Genomic DNA, 18,644 nt, shown 5'->3' with positions numbered 1-18,644 from the left:
AAAAAAAAAAAAGTTCTTTATGAACACCAGTTACCGGTTGTGGTTAAAATTAAGTTATTTTTAAATCCAAAAACCTGAGTCTTAACTGATAACAGACACACACGTACCTCTACGCAGACTTGGAGACTTGTTACTATCATACTTTGTATATTTTAGAGTAAGTTCGCATAAATACAATTACCAAAGAATACACTCATCTACAAGTGACTTACCTTCTGGCATTGCATTCATCAATCCTCTCTTCTCGTTCTCATAATCTTCCCACGCAGCCTTCCTCTCCTCTTCGTTCAGTTCCTCCTCTTCCTTATTCTCGAGGAGTGAATCATGCTCATGATAGGTCTCTATGAATGAATCATTCTCCTTCAATAATTCAGCCAGCAGGACATCCTACAAGATAAGAATGAGTCAATTTGCTGTTAATTCAATGCAAATTCCTTATTTTTTCACCTTCAACAAAGTGAAATAATATCAAGTCAACAGATTTTGGGAATGATACAGTGCTGGACTGGAAAGATCTGTTACATTGCTGGTAATCTCTACAATAAAAGAATGCACACACTCACAATTCCACTACAGAGTGTAGGGCCATTTCCTGTCCATCCTCCAACACTATGAATGAACTTAAGAGTCTTCAAAATTCTCTATTTGTAAGTAGCCACTCAAAAGATTACATAAAATGTAAAAGTTAAGACCACTACCCAGAAATGCTCAAGATCCCTGGTCATTACCAAAGCCTTAGGAATCATCTACAGGGTAGCCAATATTTATATGCACAAGTTTTTATAAGTACAAATGTTTTAATTTTAATCAAGCTGATAAAGTATAGCTATGGCAAGTTATGGAAGTCATATGGAATGAATATCATTTTGGCCTGTATTGATGATATATCACTATCAACAAGGATGAGAAGGTCCACCTATTCAATACTGTATCTAATATGTTAATCGGGGCCGATGATCTTAGATGTTAGGCCCATTTAAACAACAAGCATAATCATCAATATGTTAATAATGTATTTACTCGTGTATTAGACCCCTCCCCAGGCTTTTCAAGACAAATAAAATGAAAAAATAAATCACACATACAAGGACCCCCCAACGTAATTCATCAGAGAAGAACAACGATTCCGCTTCAAAGCGGGTACAAGCCTTACTGCAGCTCCGATGACATCACACATATTTGTGAACAGTTTTGTGCGTACGACCCATGCAATGAAAACAAGCATCAAAGTCATGAGGTACGTTGTGTTTCATAGTTAAGAAATGTCCGCCTTCGTAGTGTTTGCCTCGTGAAGCTCTGATGACGTCGCGCAAATAGGTGAAATAGTTTCGTGTCCGACCCGCACATTGCAAGTATGCATCTGTCATTGGACATATATATATCTGTGTTTCGTAGTTAAGAATGTCCGCCAGCTATTGGTTAACACAATTAGCTGCCATCCTTGGGAATGAGTTCAATTGCCAGTACAGTATTGCCAAGAGATTTACGAATGGCAAGAAAGTTGATATGCAGTAAAAATGGTACATGCAACTACCCTCCATCGGGGGCGTATCTAAAAAAAGCTGCAGCACCTCGGGATGAGGAAACAAGTTTACTTAAGAAATATTCATGGCTATTGCTATTAATATAGCAGGAGAGATAATTACAAAGTGATCGTTTAATATCTCTTAACTTGGGCCAATATAGGAATTTTTTGGAGAGAAGTAGGTTTAAAACGTGATTAAAACAATCCAATCATAACGACTGTTTTAATCGTCAATGTGCATAACAAATAATAATAATGATAATAATAATAATAATAATAATAATAATAATAATAATAATAATAATAATAACAATAACAATAATAATAGCTGGGCTGAGTGGCTCAGACGGTTAAGGCGCTGGCCTTCTAACCCCAACTTGGCAGGTTCGATCCTGGCTCAGTCCGGTGGTATTTGAAGGTGCTCAAATACGACAGCCCCGTGTCGGTAGATTTACTGGCACGTAAAAGAACTCCTGCGGGACTAAATTCCGGCACCTCGGCGTCTCCGAAGACCGTAAAAGTAGTTAGTGGGACGTAAAGCAAATAGCATTATTAATTAATAATAATAATAATAATATTATTATTTTACGTTTCCACTTTGAACGATTTTCAGAGACGCCAAACAAAATATACTATGCATTAATAAAAAAATGGAGACGGTGAACATACGAAATTAAACATTATGATAATAAAGCGCATTACCACCACACCTGCAGATATCCATAAATACGGCAAACTTTCTTGCTATTTATTTTTATTCATTGTCACGGAACTTCTGGCACTAACCGGACACTTGATAGCATACTGTACCAGGAATGTCTACGCCTGGAACATTGTGTTTTTAAAACGCAAATTATTTGCGACATGAAGGCGCAAACACTTGAATACAGTATGACCGAGCTCGATAGCTGCAGTCGCTTAAGTGCGGCCAGTATCCAGTATTCGGGAGATAGGTGGTTCGAACCCCACTGTCGGCAGCCCTGAAGATGGTTTTCCGTGGTTTCCCATTTTCACACCAGGCAAATGCTGGGGCTGTACCTTAATTAAGGCCACGGCCGCTTCCTTCCAAGTCCTAGCCCTTTCCTATCCCATCGTCGCCATAAGACCTATCTGTGTCGGTGCGACGTAAAGCCAATAGCAAAAAAAAATAGTGAATACAGTATGTGAGGGTAAAGTTACGGGAAGGAGCTGCAAAGAGAGAGAGAGAGAGAACGCGCGCGCGCGCTACATCACAATAATAATAATAATAATAATAATAATAATAATAATAATAATAATAATAATAATAATAATAATAATAATGGTACTTGCTTTACGTCCCACTAATTACTTTTTCGGTTTTTGGAGACGTCGAGGTACCGGAATTTTGTCCCGCAGGAGTTCTTTTACGTGCCCGTAAATCTACCGACACGAGGCTGACATATTTGAGCACCTTCAAATACCACCGGACTGAGCCAGGATCGAACCTGCCATGTTGGGGTCAGAAGGCCAGCGCTTCAACCGTCTGAGCCACTCAGCCTGGCTCGCTACATCACAGGCAGGAAGCATGCAGGATGGCGTAATCTCCACGTGCAGCCGGCTCACTGGTCTAGAATATACTCGAAAGATTTTTATATCTTCTAAACCCATTCAGATACAAAATAATAAAGTACAACACTGTGAAGCCCACAATTTGAAGGTAACCCTGCCAAAATTTCAAGTAAATTGGCCTACGGATTCTCAAGATATTGAGTTGGAAAGAAAACACATTTTCTACGAGGAGCAGGCAGCCAGCCTCGACTTTGGGTATAAAAGAGTGAAGAGTGGAGAGGTACATTCAGTTGCAATCTACAACTCAACTATGACGGGTCATCATACGGTCGCCGCGGGCAGGTGTCGAACCTGAGAACCTTGTCGCGTTACGCGAAAATAGTCGTCGTACTTTTAAAAATTTCTGCAGTGCTATTTTCTTAGAAAAATCTGGCGTGTGCCAAGACGAACTCTAATATTTCTCGGTAATATCTCCAAACTTGTAAAATTTCAGCGTGTGCTAGAATGAGTGTTTAACATTTGACAGTGATTGATCGGAACTTAGGATATTTTGAGAACTCGGAACTTAGTATTTTTCGTATACGAGGGTGGAAACTTTTTTTCAAACATTCGTTGTTTTTGAACAGTGGTATCAAATAACCTAGTGAATCTTAAGGACATTTTGTGGCAATTCCGTGAAATATTAACTCAACTGAAGGGAAATAACACATAATATCACCTTAGTAAATGGACTGAACTGGCACTTGATATTCCGATAAACTTTAAACTTCAGGTTTTATTTTAAACCAAATACAATGTGTTCTGACTTGCAGTAACATTATTCTCATGTGTAAATAGTATGAATTATTTGAACAGTGTTTCGAAACTTTTACTACTTGAACTGTGCTTCGAAATTGTGATTACCTTCAACTGTGCTTCTAAAGGTAGAATCTTTCAAACAGTGTTTTGTGCTTCGAAACCATAATTGTTTCAAGCTGTGCTTTACTTTTACTCAAAGCCCTAATTATCTCAAAGTGTGATTATTATTTTGAATTCTTACATGACAGACTGTGATTCAAAGTGTGATTGTAAATACTGTTTATGAGTAATTTACTAATATTCACTTGATTAGGTCATGCTATTTTAATACACACAATTTACCGTCAATTGAACTTTCTCGTGTCTTCACAATTAATAAATGACACCAGAAATCTTGACGAAGTATTTTAACCCTCATATCAACCCAACACCAGACTTGACGTGGGAGATTGTACCTGGTACAGCATGGGATTGTACGTGGTACAGCGTGGGATTCAACGTGGTACAGCGTGGGAGATGGAACATGGTACAACGTGGTGCTCACGACTTCGAAGGAGTTCCAGATGCTGTTCCTAAAACCGCATTCACCAGTTCCAGCGTCATGAACATTCAGGTGATACGAGTGCATTTAAAAACAATCTTTGAACTGTTAAAGACAGTCATTACTTTGAAATCATTCACAACTGTTAAATAGCACTAGTCACTAGGTTTACTGTGTGGTAGGCCTAATGCTCAACTGACAGAGACAAATGGCTGGCCATTAAATTCTTGGTATAGAATGTAAGTTTAGACGAAGGCAATTACATTTTGAATAATCGTTGTTACATTTGGATATTTGCGGAGATGTCCATCAAATGTATTTATAATAATAATGTTATTTGCTTTACGTCCCACTAACTACTTTTGAAGGTCTTCGGAGACGCCGAGGTGCCGGAATTTAGTCCCGCAGGAGTTCTTTTACGCGCCAGTAAATCTACCGACACGGGGCTGTCGTATTTGAGCACCTTCAAATACCACCGGACTGAGCCAGGATCGAACCTGCCAAGTTGGGGTTAGAAGGCCAGCGCCTTAACCGTCTGAGCCACTCAGTCCGGCCCAAATGTATTTGAACTAAGGTGTGAGTAATTGTATTTCCCTTATATTTGGATCCGCGTTAATATATATATATATATATATATATACAGTACCGGTCAAAAGTTTAGGACCACATAAGGAAATCATGATATGTCACCTAACACCTAAACTTCTGGCACTAGAGCTCTGCCATTTTTTTTACTGAGCTCTTACATCTGATAGAATATATACTGCCTGATTTCGTTCAATTGGGCCAAGTATTGTAGAAGTTATGATTTTTTAACTGTTGGAAGGTCACATCAAAAAATCCCCATTTTCTGAGGTATAATGTATTGTATATTCCAACTGGTTGCAGGTATTGACACCAATTTTATTTTGTGGACTTAGCAATAGTTGGGGACAATATTGGTATAAATATACAAATTGCGAAAAAATGCAGGCCCCCTTTTTTTATTTGCAGGTTTATACGTCTTCAAGCCAGCCATAAAAGGGTCGATTTTCCCTTGTTCTTTTCATGTTTGGTGTACGGCTTGCTTGCTACCTACCCACGTCTAACCTGTCGCATCTAGTAGTTCCACTTTCACTCAACAGATGGCATCCAAGCACAGATTTCTGGCTTGTGGGATTTCGCCGTGAGATTTTGTTGTCAGCAGTGCATAGTGACAGGAATTTGTAACTTTTATTCTGTGTACAATGGGAAAAAAAAAGTGTGTTAGACAGTGTCAAGTGGCAAATTATAGGCATGTTTAAATGCGGCAAGTCTCACAGAGAGATAGCAGAAGACTTAAATATTAGTAAGACGTGTGTTACGAACACAGTAAGGAAATACCAACAGCTAGGCGCTGTGAATCAGCGGACGGCCGAGAACAACAACTCCGCGCCAAGATCGATCCATTATCATGATTTCTAAGGCAAATCGCCGTGCTAATGTTCCTGCCATTTTGAGGCGATTCATGGACATTTCTGGTCATCGTGTGTCCCGTCGAACTGTATCAAGACGTCTGCAAGAACAAGGACTAGATTCATATTCTCCGTTGAAGAAACCTCTCCTAACGGCGATATCGAGACGGACTAGAAGAAACTGGTGTAGTTCAAAGAAAAACTGGGATATGAATCGCTGGGGTAAAGGGCTGTTCAGCGATGAATCGCGCTTTCAGCTATTTTCATCACGCAAACTCAAGGTTCGTCGTACATGAACTGAAAAATTCCTACCGGAATGTTTAGCCCCAGCAGTGCAAGGAGGAGGGGGAGCTGTCATGGTATGGGGCTGCATGTCAGCTGCGGGTACCGGTATTCTCCGTTTTGTTGATGGGACTATGGATTCCACGGAGTATATTTCTACACTCCAAGATAATATGCTGCCCTCTGCTAAAAAGCTCCATGGTGATTATTATGTGTACCAGCAGGACAATGCACCATGCCACAAGTCGCGCCTAACACTTTCGTGATTCGAGGAAAAAGAAATTCCTGTTCTGCCCTGGCCACCTCGAAGCCCGCACCTCAGTCCAATTGAAAACTTATGGAACATTATTGGACTTCGACTTGCTGCCTTCCAACTTAAAAATGTGACCGAGCTCTGCCAGAGAATCTCCATGATCTGGAACGAGATAACGAGTGAGCAATGCCGGAAATTAGTCAGCACCATGCCATACCGTGTTCGTGAGTGTCTTAAACAGGCTGGAGGTCCTACTCATTACTAGGTACCGTGAAAAAGCACTTTCTTATATACTGAAGTTGTCTTGTAATGAAATTATGATGTTATGTATGGTGAAAATAAAATTTGTGCCATTTTATAGGGTGGTTTTAAACTTTTGACCAGTACTGTACAGTATATACACAAAAACAATTTTAAAATATTTAACGTTTACCTCAAGATGCCTACCGAACCTAGTCGTGGATTTCTTTGACGCCAAACATCCTGGACGCAGAAGACGGCGCACCACTATCTCCTGGATGCAAGCTCACAGCTGCGCGTCCCTAACCGCATGGCCAACTCGCCCGGTCATTTCGATTCCTTGACTAAATTTTTAAAAGAAGATATGGGTCTATCTTATTCAATTATGTTTTTCTTTTCTTCAAATTTTCCTAATGAAAATTGTGTATTCAATAAGCTTTCTATTATACACGAACATTCTGGGCACGCCAGTTGTTAGTCAGTTCTGGTCAGTTCTTCTCCGATACATCTACTAACAACTTGGCACCTGAGGTTCCGGATTGGTTCAGGATCTTTCCAAATCAACTTATGTATCTACAACTTGCATCATAAGATCTTCAAGTACCACTTCAACAAGAACCTCAGTTACAATGTTCAATCTATCTCTCAGTATAACATAAACAAACACACCAGAGTACAAGCCGATATATAGAACTTTCGATGGACAATTTGACTGTCAACATCAACATGCAGTGACAAATTAATGCATCTATTTTTGTTTGCATTGAACATTTCAATATAAATCTTCTTTCTCAAGTCCAAGTTGAAGCCCCATTTGAATCTTGTATATAATTTCATTGTGCATATTTTATGCGGAACAACACATGACTAAATGTTTGTTCACTTTTTCAATGTTTCAAAAATGAACCGGCCGGTCAACAGTTAAAATATTATAGACTTAAGCCAATAATCACACTCTACTACAATTTTACATCACAAGAACAGAATCTCTTTCAACAAGTTAATCCTTTTTAATTAGAAATATTACAGTGTACACCTATAGAAATACGACTATTTTATCTTACTGACCTTCAATCTATATATGTAAATACTATTTTAGCCATATCATGTATATGTCTTAAACTTCTAACCGGTCACCACCCTCTAGGGCCCCGGTAACACCCTAGCGGTGATGAGGTTAATAACCTTACCCACCGCTAGGGTGTTACCGGGGCCCTAGAGGGTGGTGACCGGTTAGAGTGGTATCAGAGCGGTGGTTGTTTGTTGTTCCACTGTTGTTGCTCTGCTGCCTAATCTCTGTTGTTTCTGCCTTGTGCAGCCTAACTTTCCTCCCCTCCTACCCTTGCTCGGTGCAGTGCTGTGGCGAATGTTGGCGGATGGAAATCAAAAATTAAAAAACTAAAAGTGTTGTTGTCAATAACTATTGTAAAAGGGAGTGCAAGGATCTTGTGTAATTTTTTGATTATTTTGTTCCATGTTTGCTACCATGGCGCGTGCCGTTACGAACCCCTCCTTCCTGCGTCGTGCCGAATTGGAGTACGAGTTATCCATTCGTGGCCTTGAACCTGCCCGTACTGTTGCTGAGTGCGCTGCCTTGCTATCAGCCAACTCCCAGGTCCCCATTAATGTATTTTCTATTGACAGGAGTCGAGTGGGTGAGTACCTTAACCTGATCTGTGACAATCTTAACGAAATTAATATTATTCGTGAAGAGTTTATTGAATTGCCTCCGTCCAAAGCCCAAGTAAACCGGCTGAGGGCCAGAGCTGACCACTACTCGGGCCGAATTCAGGATATATTATCTATTAAGCCTGATTCTGTTTTTGTGTCAGAATGTGCTAGATTGTTAACGGTGGTTTCTGGCATCACCTCTGATTTAGATTTGCTGTTGATTAACAGAGATATGGAGAATTGTTCTATTGCGACTGCACTTAACCCTTCTGTACCTACCCAGAGTGTCTCTTCCCACCAAATTGCGTCCTCGACCCATGCCCAAGGTCCGTGTTGTGTGACTGCTCCTTTACTGGAAACCTTAGTCTCTAAGCTAAATTCGGCGTCATCGCCTAACTGTTTAAAGGAAGTTTTTCGGGGAGTGAAGTCCTTTTCTGTAAATTCTATAGATGAGTGTATTCGGTTCCTACGGTTTTTGGTGGAGTTGACCGAGACTGGTAATGTGTACTCAGTTGACGATTTGGGGATTTTCCGCGCCCTCTTCCCTCATTGTGAAGGGATTCTAAAGAGAGAAATTTCTGAAGCTATCTCTAAAAATTTATCGATTGGTACCTTTCATGAACTTGTCCTTTCCAAATTTATTCCCTCTCTTGCTCTCCAAAGTCTTGTGCCCCAACACTGTTTCCGTACCCAGTTCCTGCATGAGAACTTGCTAACTTATGTGCTGGATCTGCGATTCTTTTGTAAGGTTTTTAGAATTTCTGTGCCAGAAAGTGAAATGGTCTCTAGAATTTTAAAAGGAATATCTCCTGCGTACCGCTCCTATCTTTCCTTAACCCGTTGCCCTACTACCTTTCAAGAATTGGAAGAGGCCTGTTCCTTTGCTGAAGATGTCAAACATGGGGATGCCTCCAGACCTGTGAATTTCCCTCCCCCTACTACTACCAATTGTCCTGTCCTTCCGTCAACACCTAAAGTAGTGAATGCCCGTAAATGTTACAACTGTGGGTCCCGAAGTCATCTAAGAAATTCCTGCCCTGACGTTAGGCGTGGTCCAGGCGCTTGCTATTCCTGTGGCTCTAGACAGCATGTTAAAAGAAATTGCCCCTTGGTAGACAGAAATGGTACTCAATGACTAGAAAGGGAAAGGGCAGAGTCTGCCAATTCTAAGTTTGTAAACCCTGAATCTCGTAAGAAACCGGTGTGTCCCCCTAGGTGCAATAGTATTTCTGTTCATGCCCCCTCCTCTGGCACGTGCACATTTGTCGAGGTCAACAATGAACCAGTAGATGCTCTTCTTGATACTGGAAGCGCAGTATGCTTGATGAATTATGCCTGGTATTGTCAAAAGAAATCCTCGTGTAAACTTCCGGAAATAAAACCCACTAATCTAAGATGCGTTTCGGCTAATTGTCAGTTTTTAAATATTTTGGGGACTGTGAAGGTCAAGTTAAGGATTGGGAATTTCACTTGGAAGATCAAGTGCTTGGTGACATCCAATTTATCATGTAACATTATTCTGGGTACCAATTTTCTATCTTGGGCTGGTGTCGTTTTGGATCCTCAGTGTCGAAATTTCTTTTTTAAATTTTCTCCTGACCTGAAATTTGAATTGATTAACGTTCCCTTGACAATGCCTAAAGTTTTGTGTGTGGGTTACCCTGTGTCAGATGAGTCTAGTGACATCGATCGGCTTGATCTGAATCATTTAGGAGATGCCGAAGCACGGCAAGTTCGTGATCTTTGCAGGGAATTTCCCGATGTGTTCACTAGCAAGTTAGGCTTGACCAACGTACTCGAGTATGACATTGAGTTGTCTGACCTGCAGCCTGTTCGATCCCCTCCTTATCGCCTTTCCCCACCCCGTATGTTGGAATTAAAGAAAATCATTGAGCAAATGGAAAGAGACGGAGTGATCAGACCTTCGACTTCCCCGTATGCGTCCCCTGTGTTCTTGGTACCCAAACCTTCTGGTGGTTATCGTGCTGTGATTGACTATAGGTCTCTAAATAGTAAGATTGTACTCCAATCTATTCCCCTACCCGACCTTCATACTTGTTTTGGATGGTTCTCAGGTGCAAAATTTTTCACTGTCCTGGATTTGAACCAGGCTTATTACCAAGTGCCTTTATCGAAGAGATCAATTCCCCTCACTGCCTTCATCACCGACTGGAACTTGTATGAGTTCCTCAGACTCCCGTTCGGGCTAAGCTGTGGAGCAGCTGTGTTGTCAAGGTTGTTAAATTCCATTCTCTCTGACATTAAGTTCAGCTATGTCTTTAATTACCTGGACGATTTATTAATTTATTCGAAGACCTTCGAGGAACATATGGTGCACGTTAGGGAAGTATTGCTACGGTTAAGGAAAGCCGGCCTTACAGTGAAGTTATCAAAGGTAGCTTTCGCCAGACCCAGCATGTCTTTCTTGGGACATGTAGTTTCTTCTGAAGGCGTTTCCATAGATCATTCCAGAACTCAAGCCATTAGGGATTTTCCACCTCCCAAAGATGTCAAGGGCGTTGCTCGATTCATTGGTATGGTCAATTTCTTTAGAAAATTCATCCCTAACTTTGCTGAAGTGGCTGCCCCGTTGAACGACCTTAGGAAAAAGAATGTAAAATTTACTTGGGGTAAAGCCCAGGAGGAAGCTTTCAATTCATTGAAGGTCGCACTGATTAATGCACCTTTGTTAGCTATTCCTGATTTCGAGAAACGTTTCATTGTCCAAACTGATGCCTCCGGGCGTGCTATTGCTGGCGTTCTGTTACAAGAACATGAAGATGGGCGTAGGCCCGTGGCCTACGTATCCAGGGTCCTCAATGATCTGGAGTCTAAGTACTCCATTTATGAACTAGAGTGTCTAGCTGTGCTATTTGCTCTGGAGAAATTTCGATCTTTCATTGAACACGTCAACTTTGATCTGGAAACCGATAATCAGGCTCTTTCTTGGGTGTTGAACCGACCCAAAAGGACCGGTAGAATAACTAGATGGGCATTACGGATCTCATCCTTTAATTTCAATGTTCGCCACATTCGTGGGTCTGAGAACGTCATTGCCGATGGCTTGAGCAGGATGTTTGAAGGTAACCCTTGTGTGGAAGCCAACCCATGTGTCGATAAGCTTGCTGTCAATACCGTTGGAGTTAGTGCCATCCTCACCGACTCCCCATTGCTGTATCAAGAAATTGGAGATCATCAAAAAACTGATCCGGATCTGAAAAGGATCATTGATACAATCAGTAGCGGGATCGAAGTGAAACCTTACTCCTTATCTAAGGGTGTTCTCTGTTGTAAGGGTTGCAAGGACCATAATTCCAAAATTGTCGTTCCTAAAGTTCTGGTACCTGTCATTTTCAAGTATTACCACTGTTCACCCCTTGGCGGTCATCTAGGAAATTTCAAAACTCGTTTGAAAATCAGGCAATTCTTTGTTTGGAAGAAAATGGATAGTGATATCAGGAACATGGTCAAATCTTGTAAATCTTGCGCCATCAGCAAACCTAATTTGAATAACCGAGTGGGATTATTGTCTTCATCACAAGCGTCGCGCCCCATGGAACGACTGTTCATAGATTTCGTAGGACCCCTCCCCCGATCTTCCTTGGGAAACACCCACATTTTTGTCTGTATAGATGCCTTCTCCCGGTTCTGTTGGATCTTTCCCACCAGGTCCACTAATTCACGTACCTCTATCTCCTGTCTAAATTCCATCTTTGCATCCTTTGGCCCACCTAAGTTCTTAGTATCTGACAACGCTAGTTCTTTCACCAGTAACTCCTTCAAAAGGTATCTGTTTGAGTTGGGCATTTCACATGTCACCACTATTCCATACTATCCAAATCCTTCTTATGCAGAGAGGTTGAATCGGAACTTAAAATCTGCGTTGATAGCGTATCATCATGGCAACCAGTCCAAGTGGGACTCCTGTCTGCATTGGTTGGCCCATGCTTTCAATTCCGCTACTCATGAGTCCCATGGTAAGACGCCTATGTCTTTAATGTTTGGCTATACTCCGTACTCCCCTATGTCTAACCTGCTATGTATTGAGGATCTTCTCCCAGACCTATCTAGACCTAATGATGTTCAAAAGATCTGGAACGAAGCAAAAAGGAATCTAGCTGTGTCATACGAAAAGGTCAAAAGGCAGTACAATAAAGGTAGGAAACCGTCAAAATTCAATGTTGGTGATCTCGTGTATGTTAAGTGCTACCCAATGAGTAAGGCCGTGAATAAGTTTTCGGCAAAACTTGCCCCTAGGTACCAAGGCCCGTGCACTGTGTTGGAGTTCTTGTCTCCCGTTTCTATTTTAGTAAGCGACCCTGTAGCAAGGCGTATTAGGCGCGTTCATGTTTCTCAAATTAAACCCGGTTAATCTGGCAAATTGTACCGCATCTTCCGCTGGATGGATGCACCTTTGGTAACTGACCTGTATTGTTAGTGAATTTAGCACACATACTGTGGGATGGCGAGCGAGTCAATCTGGTCCTTCTATGCCTCGTGTTGGTGACTCTAATTTAGTACTTCTTGTATGTTACTGTTTCTAGGTGTGGATCCTTGTAGTTAGAAATTGTCTTTCCTTTATTGTCTTGTGATGGGGGTATTAATACCTTGGAATTGATATCCTCGTTATCTAACCTTATGCTTATGTAGTGCGCTAACGAAGTTCCATTGGGGAAATCTGATGACATCTAACTTAAATTGTGCTTTGTTGTCCCTCTGTTTTCTCTAGGCTTTTAGTATGTAATTTCAAAGTTTTGTTTCTTCTGTGACTCCGCATCGGATTCCTTCCGCTGAACCCTTTGATCATCTTGTGACTTAATCATTGCTGAGCTATGGTGTGCCTGAGATGGAATGTAAGGGAGTGTGTCTGGTGCCTGAGTGTTTACCATTTTGTCATCCTTTCATGGTGTGCGTGTGTCTGAAGATGTGTGGTGCTTAGTCATGATTGGGTTGCTATTTGTGCCATTTTAGCATTGTACGATTTCTGATTGTGGTGTGTTTCGATCATTTGGTGTCGGATAAGTTCCCTGTTTGCCTTCTGCATGGACTCCGTGTCTTAAAGGTGTTTCTGTTCCGGATACTGATGTTTGTATTCATTCATGATTGAGAGATCTGACTCTCCTACTTTTGGGCACTCTTCGCGGCTGTTCTAAAGGTGGTTTTCTATGCGTGAACCCTCTATATTATTTTTCCTGTAATGGATTTTTGGGCTGAATTTATCTTCCTAACCTTTTGGTTTTGGGGTTATGTAGAATATCTGTCTCCGATTTTTTCCTGTGGGCGTTCGGTTGGTGCACTCCTGCCAGCATTATGGTTGTATCTCCTGTGTTGTAACTTGGTAATGTTGTTGTGAGTTGTTCGGATCCTTTTGAAATGTGGACCGTTAGTAACGTTGTGTAATTTTCCTTATCTACCGGTTGGCGTGTGGAGTTTTCGGTGGTACTGTCGGACTTCCTTCCTGAGGATATTTCTCCTTTTGTGCTTCTGTGGGATGGACCTAGTCCTTAATCTGTACCTGGTTTGCTGTTGTAATTTCTGCTTTGTATTGTGCTGTTTTGTGTGGTCTGTGAGCACGCGTTGAGGATAGCTATCCTTTATCTCTCTATGAATAACCCGTGCTGCTAGCTTGTCATTATTTAGGTAATCGTGTTCGGATTACGTTGTTTGGTTGTCAAGACACCTTGGTTGGGATGTGATTTGTCCTTTAATTTACCTCTGTGTCACGGTAGATTTGGCTGTTGGTTTGGTATCCCTTACTCGGTGGAAGTACACCTTCGGGTGGGCAATTCTTAGTTATCTGTTGGCTCTGGGATTTTCGACTTGTTCTTCCTCACGCAGAATTAGGTTTGTGGTTACTATTCTGTACCACGTTGCCCCGGGCATTTATTTTTGGTAGTTGTACCTTGATGTGGCTGTTATGGATGACTGACTGATCGCGATTTTTCCATCTGGTAACCTATAGGAGTCTCCTGATTGCCCATCGATGCTACTGTTGCCTGTCTTTCCTCTCTGTAACTCTAGGGTTTCTGCGTCCCTTCTCTCTGATGGTTTCCCGTTGGTCTGTTCAAAAATTAGTTTTCTCTGCTTGAGTCCTTACCTGTGTTTTGTTGGTGATCTAGGATAAGTTGCCGATCCCAGTGTGGTTTGTATTTTGCTCAGCCCCTCGTTCTTGACCCTTGGACCGATTGACGAGTTCGCCACTCTGTGGTTGTGTGTGTGCCACTCCAATATCTAAAAGTGTAATTTGAATAGGTCTTTCATGTGTCCTCTTAGTTTAACTCCTGCTATTCTAAACCATATGTTCCAAGGACGTCTATTCTTTGGTGTGGTCCTGTACCTTTACTTGTATATTTTTCTTGTGGGTGATTTGTGCTTGAGTAATATTACTGATTTCCCTTCCGTTATGTTCTTGATCCTTAGGGATATCTGTCTTAGTCCTAGTTGGTATTATGTGTTGGATCGTACCCTATGTGTCTATGTGTTCTTGTTCATTGTTTCTCTACGTGTCATGGCTAAGTGTCCTTCGTGGCAGTGTAACATGGTGTGTTTTACGTAGTTTCCCTTTGATTTCTTAATTGTCGTTGTATGGACCCTTCTTTTCCTTCGGTACTATATTGGACCAAGTGGAAAGCTCTGGGCTTCAGCTAGTTTGTTGGTAACTAGCCTATGTAAAGTTAATTGGCGGATCTATGGATCCTGTAACTGAAAACTCACCTACTTAAGTTCCTGGTTTGTCTTTTTTTTTCCTCCCTCTTCTTGTGGTTTTGCCCCCATTCGGGTTTTCCGGTGCGTTTCATTTCCCCTGTTGTCTCCCTTTGCAACACAAGATCATGCATTTCCTTAATATCAAAGGAGACTTGTAAAGGCATTCGTGCATTAAAAATTAATTTACCACCGTGCTTGAGGAAATAACCTGGATGCGTGGACTTATAATTATGTGGTTTTCGTTTAGTTTTGGTCAGTATATCTGTGATTAGTGTGAGAGTTGCCGAACCCCAAGGTGAACTGCGTCATGTGTCATAAACTATATCATTGTCTGATGCATTGAAAACAATGTGTATTGGGTGAAACTAAATATTTGGTGAACTCTGGTCATTGTGCTCTCTATTTGATGACAAACTTTACTCTGGTGATTTTCCGAGTGCTCGGTTAACGTTTCTGGACACTGATGTTGATCGCACCCCGCCAATTATTTCTAAAAACTATGTGATATGGAACTATGTCTTGGACTATTAACCTGGTCATGTGAACTCCTAACTAAAATTAGTTAATCTTGGTGGTCGTTTCCTGTTGGACTACTTCGCCCAAATTTAGTATATATGTGACCACCACATCATCATCGTGTTATGCTTCAGATTTGTCGTCTTTCGGGGCGGGAGGACTGAGACAGTATTATGTAGTTTGTGACCCCCCCCCCATAACCTTTTCGAACTGGCATGTGTGTTGCCATTTGGAAATTCTATGTCAATCGGCTTTCGCCAATATCTCCTTTGTTATGATATGCCGCGCGCTGCTGAACGGAGTTTTGGTCTGCGCCTACTGCGCGTGAGCGAGTGGTGAGGCGAGTCTAGTCTTGACCCCTAGCAACTACTTCCGGGGGAGTCGGCGTCCTGTAGCCGCCATGGATAGACGTGTATGTGAGTGTTCCGCTATGCGGCGGATGGTGGTGCTGAAACCCCCATGAAACCAACTTAAGAGGGATTATCCCTTATTCTATTAGTTGCTGGCCTCCTACTGTTTCACTGGATTATGTTTTTGCTACGATAATCCCCAGGATCCTTGGTGAACAACTTTAGTTCACGGCCTCGTGGTTGCCGGCCTTCAATAACAATGGCCAAGGTTTGAACTTCTCAATTTTTCTGGACTCAAAGGTATGTAACTGTTTTGGATTAAAGTATTTCTGGGGAAGCAAGAAGATTTATGTGTTTCGGCGTACTTCAAGATAACTGTAATAATAATAATAATAATATTTGGATTAAGACTTCCTCTTCGAAAATTGTGCTGGATATCGTGTGCGTCTGTGAGCCTTAGGAAACGGTTTCGGCAATTAATCATTTTAGAATGCAGTTCGCACGGTGAAAAAAAATTGTATGTTTATCGTAAAATTCTGTAAAAGTTTTTTTTGCACTTGATTGTACAATAAGGTGTGAACCAAGGCGCAGTTTCCAAGGTAGCGGGGTTAGCTTTCCTTCGGGTTCCTTGCCTTTTGGGTTTTATTCCTCCTTTTGTTCTTTTTGCATTGTTTCTGGGATCTCTGTTTTATTTTTGATTTTAAACCGTTGGTTTTACTTCTCTTTTGTAGTCCGTGCTTTGTTTTGTCCGTTACTATGGCAACGTGTGTTTGGGTAATTGTTGTGGGTTTTACCGTGATTGTTGTTGGTTGGTGTGTTCTTGTGGGATGAATATATTTTTGTTCCCTGGTATCGTTGGCATTTCTTTCATATAAGGTGATTTATTTCGGCCTACCTTTGGTCGTTTCGTCTCGTTTTTTGGCTGGGCGAAAAGTGTAACTTCTTCCTTTATTTTCGTGTGCCCTTGGAAATTGCCCTTGGTAGAAATTGGAACGAATTGTGGTAAAGTTAAAAGGCAACCGGCCTAAAGGTCATGGAACTACGGTTGTTTCTAAACATGGTATTTGTTTTTTTCTCTTAAACGCGTGATCGATCACATTTAAATCAATATTTAATTATCTTGTTTGACGGTATGGAGGTCACTGTTGTTTTTTTTTCTTGTTGATTTTTACGATTTAGTTCCTTCATTTTGTTAAATGAAGTCTGCATTTTCTTATTTAAAGCTGCCTCATTGGGTATTTATTTATTAATCATATTAATTTCTTGCAGGTTAATCCAATTATTGTTAGTCAAGTATTTACATTCTTTTAAACAATATGGTTCAAAGTATTTTCTGAATTAATAATGAACCTAGGTCCACTCCTAATATTATCTTGAAATGTTACCTCTCATTTAAATGTCTATTAAAGTTTCCTTTCATATCACTTAAAAGTTGGTTTTCATTTACCACATTTGGTGCAGCGCTGCAACTATTTTCTTTGTTTGGTTGTCCACGGACCTTAAGTCGCTTTTCCTCCACGGTTTGGGTAAGTGTCTCTTTTTCTTCCTTTGGGTAATTTTAGTATCATGTTGTTGGCTGGTGCCGGTTTTATCCTTGGAATTTTTTTGATGTACTGTGACTTGTTGCTTCTTTTTTCGCCCTTGTTTTCTCTTGTGTTCGCTTAAACTACCCTCTTGGGGCGGACACAATAGCAACCTTCACACCAGTGTCTCTGTCTCTCTCTCTCTCTCTCTCTCTCTCTTTTTCTCTCTCTCTCTCTCTCTCTCTTTTCCTATCTCCTTCTTTTCCCTCAACTGGTGGGTAAGGTTATTAACCTCATCACCGCTGGGATATTCCCGGGGTCCTAGAGGGTGGTGACCGGTTAGAAACTACTATTGTAATCTTAACATAAGAGTCATGATCAATGTTACTTGTCTTTGTATTATTGTCCTTGGCTGATGATGACAGAGAATCTGTCAAAACCGGTACCAAATATACAAAGATTGTGATGTTTTAACAGAAATGTAAAACTTTCACACAATATATAGTATTGAGAAGGTGGAACTTATCGTTCTTTCTTTGATGTAAGTTATACAGACAGTTAATATAATGCTCATTGGAAATCAGATTGATTTTGCATTATTTTCAAAGTGTTAAATTTCAATACTTAGAAAGACTGTAGGTAAAATCTTCATAAACTTTGGAAGTGAAAATCATATTTATGTTAAATTTAGAATGACTATAGGAAATAACTGTGATATTTTGAATTTCCAATTTTAAACAAAAGATATTCATTTTCATTACTTTATGATGAAGTGTTTTCAAACATTAACCCTATAGACGGGCTGACGCGGCCGGTCCACCACTGCTATGCCCTTCTATAGATGGTGCGCGAGAATGTTAATTTATTTCAGTTTCCCGGTTCACTTTCAGGTGCCGATTCGATCTCTGGCATGTTCTGCCATCTGTTGGGCATTACGTAGAACTACTTGATCATGGCTTATAGCTTCGGGAAGTAACTTACAGAGCTTTTTGTAGACCTCTGTGGAGTGCGCCTGTGATGTAAACAAACATGGAGGAGCAACAAGCTTGTAGCTCTCGCCGCGATGTTATTTTGGATCAAAGAATCTTTCAGTTGTTAACTACAGTGGAAAGTTATGATGCAGATGATAATTTTAATGAATTGTTAAGTGAATTTGAAAGTGAAAACGATTCAGAGTGTGCTGAAAATATCGTGTGAAAGAAACCGAGCCTCCTTCTAAACGAAAGAAGAAAGACACGGTGATTTCAAAAGCTATTTCATCATTATTCTCATGGTGG

The 18,644-nt window shown here is 40.9% G+C and overlaps 1 protein-coding gene across 4 annotated transcripts in view; it reads right to left on the bottom strand.

The window, feature by feature from the left end:
* The window catches only part of LOC136856717 (transcriptional regulator ATRX homolog), a 462,565-nt gene that overhangs the window by 103,115 nt on the left and 340,806 nt on the right, over nt 1-18,644 (bottom strand). For all 4 annotated transcript variants that reach the window (XM_068225163.1, XM_068225164.1, XM_068225166.1 and 1 more), the window contains exon 23: nt 213-387. In XM_068225163.1, the coding sequence (XP_068081264.1) occupies nt 213-387 (175 nt within the window). The remainder of the gene's footprint in view (nt 1-212; nt 388-18,644) is intronic.

Source organism: Anabrus simplex, chromosome 1, assembly GCF_040414725.1.
Source record: "Anabrus simplex isolate iqAnaSimp1 chromosome 1, ASM4041472v1, whole genome shotgun sequence".
Taxonomy (NCBI): domain Eukaryota; kingdom Metazoa; phylum Arthropoda; class Insecta; order Orthoptera; family Tettigoniidae; genus Anabrus; species Anabrus simplex.
The sequence above is the reverse complement of the archived record's forward strand: the minus strand, read 5'-3'. Positions and strand labels throughout refer to the sequence as shown.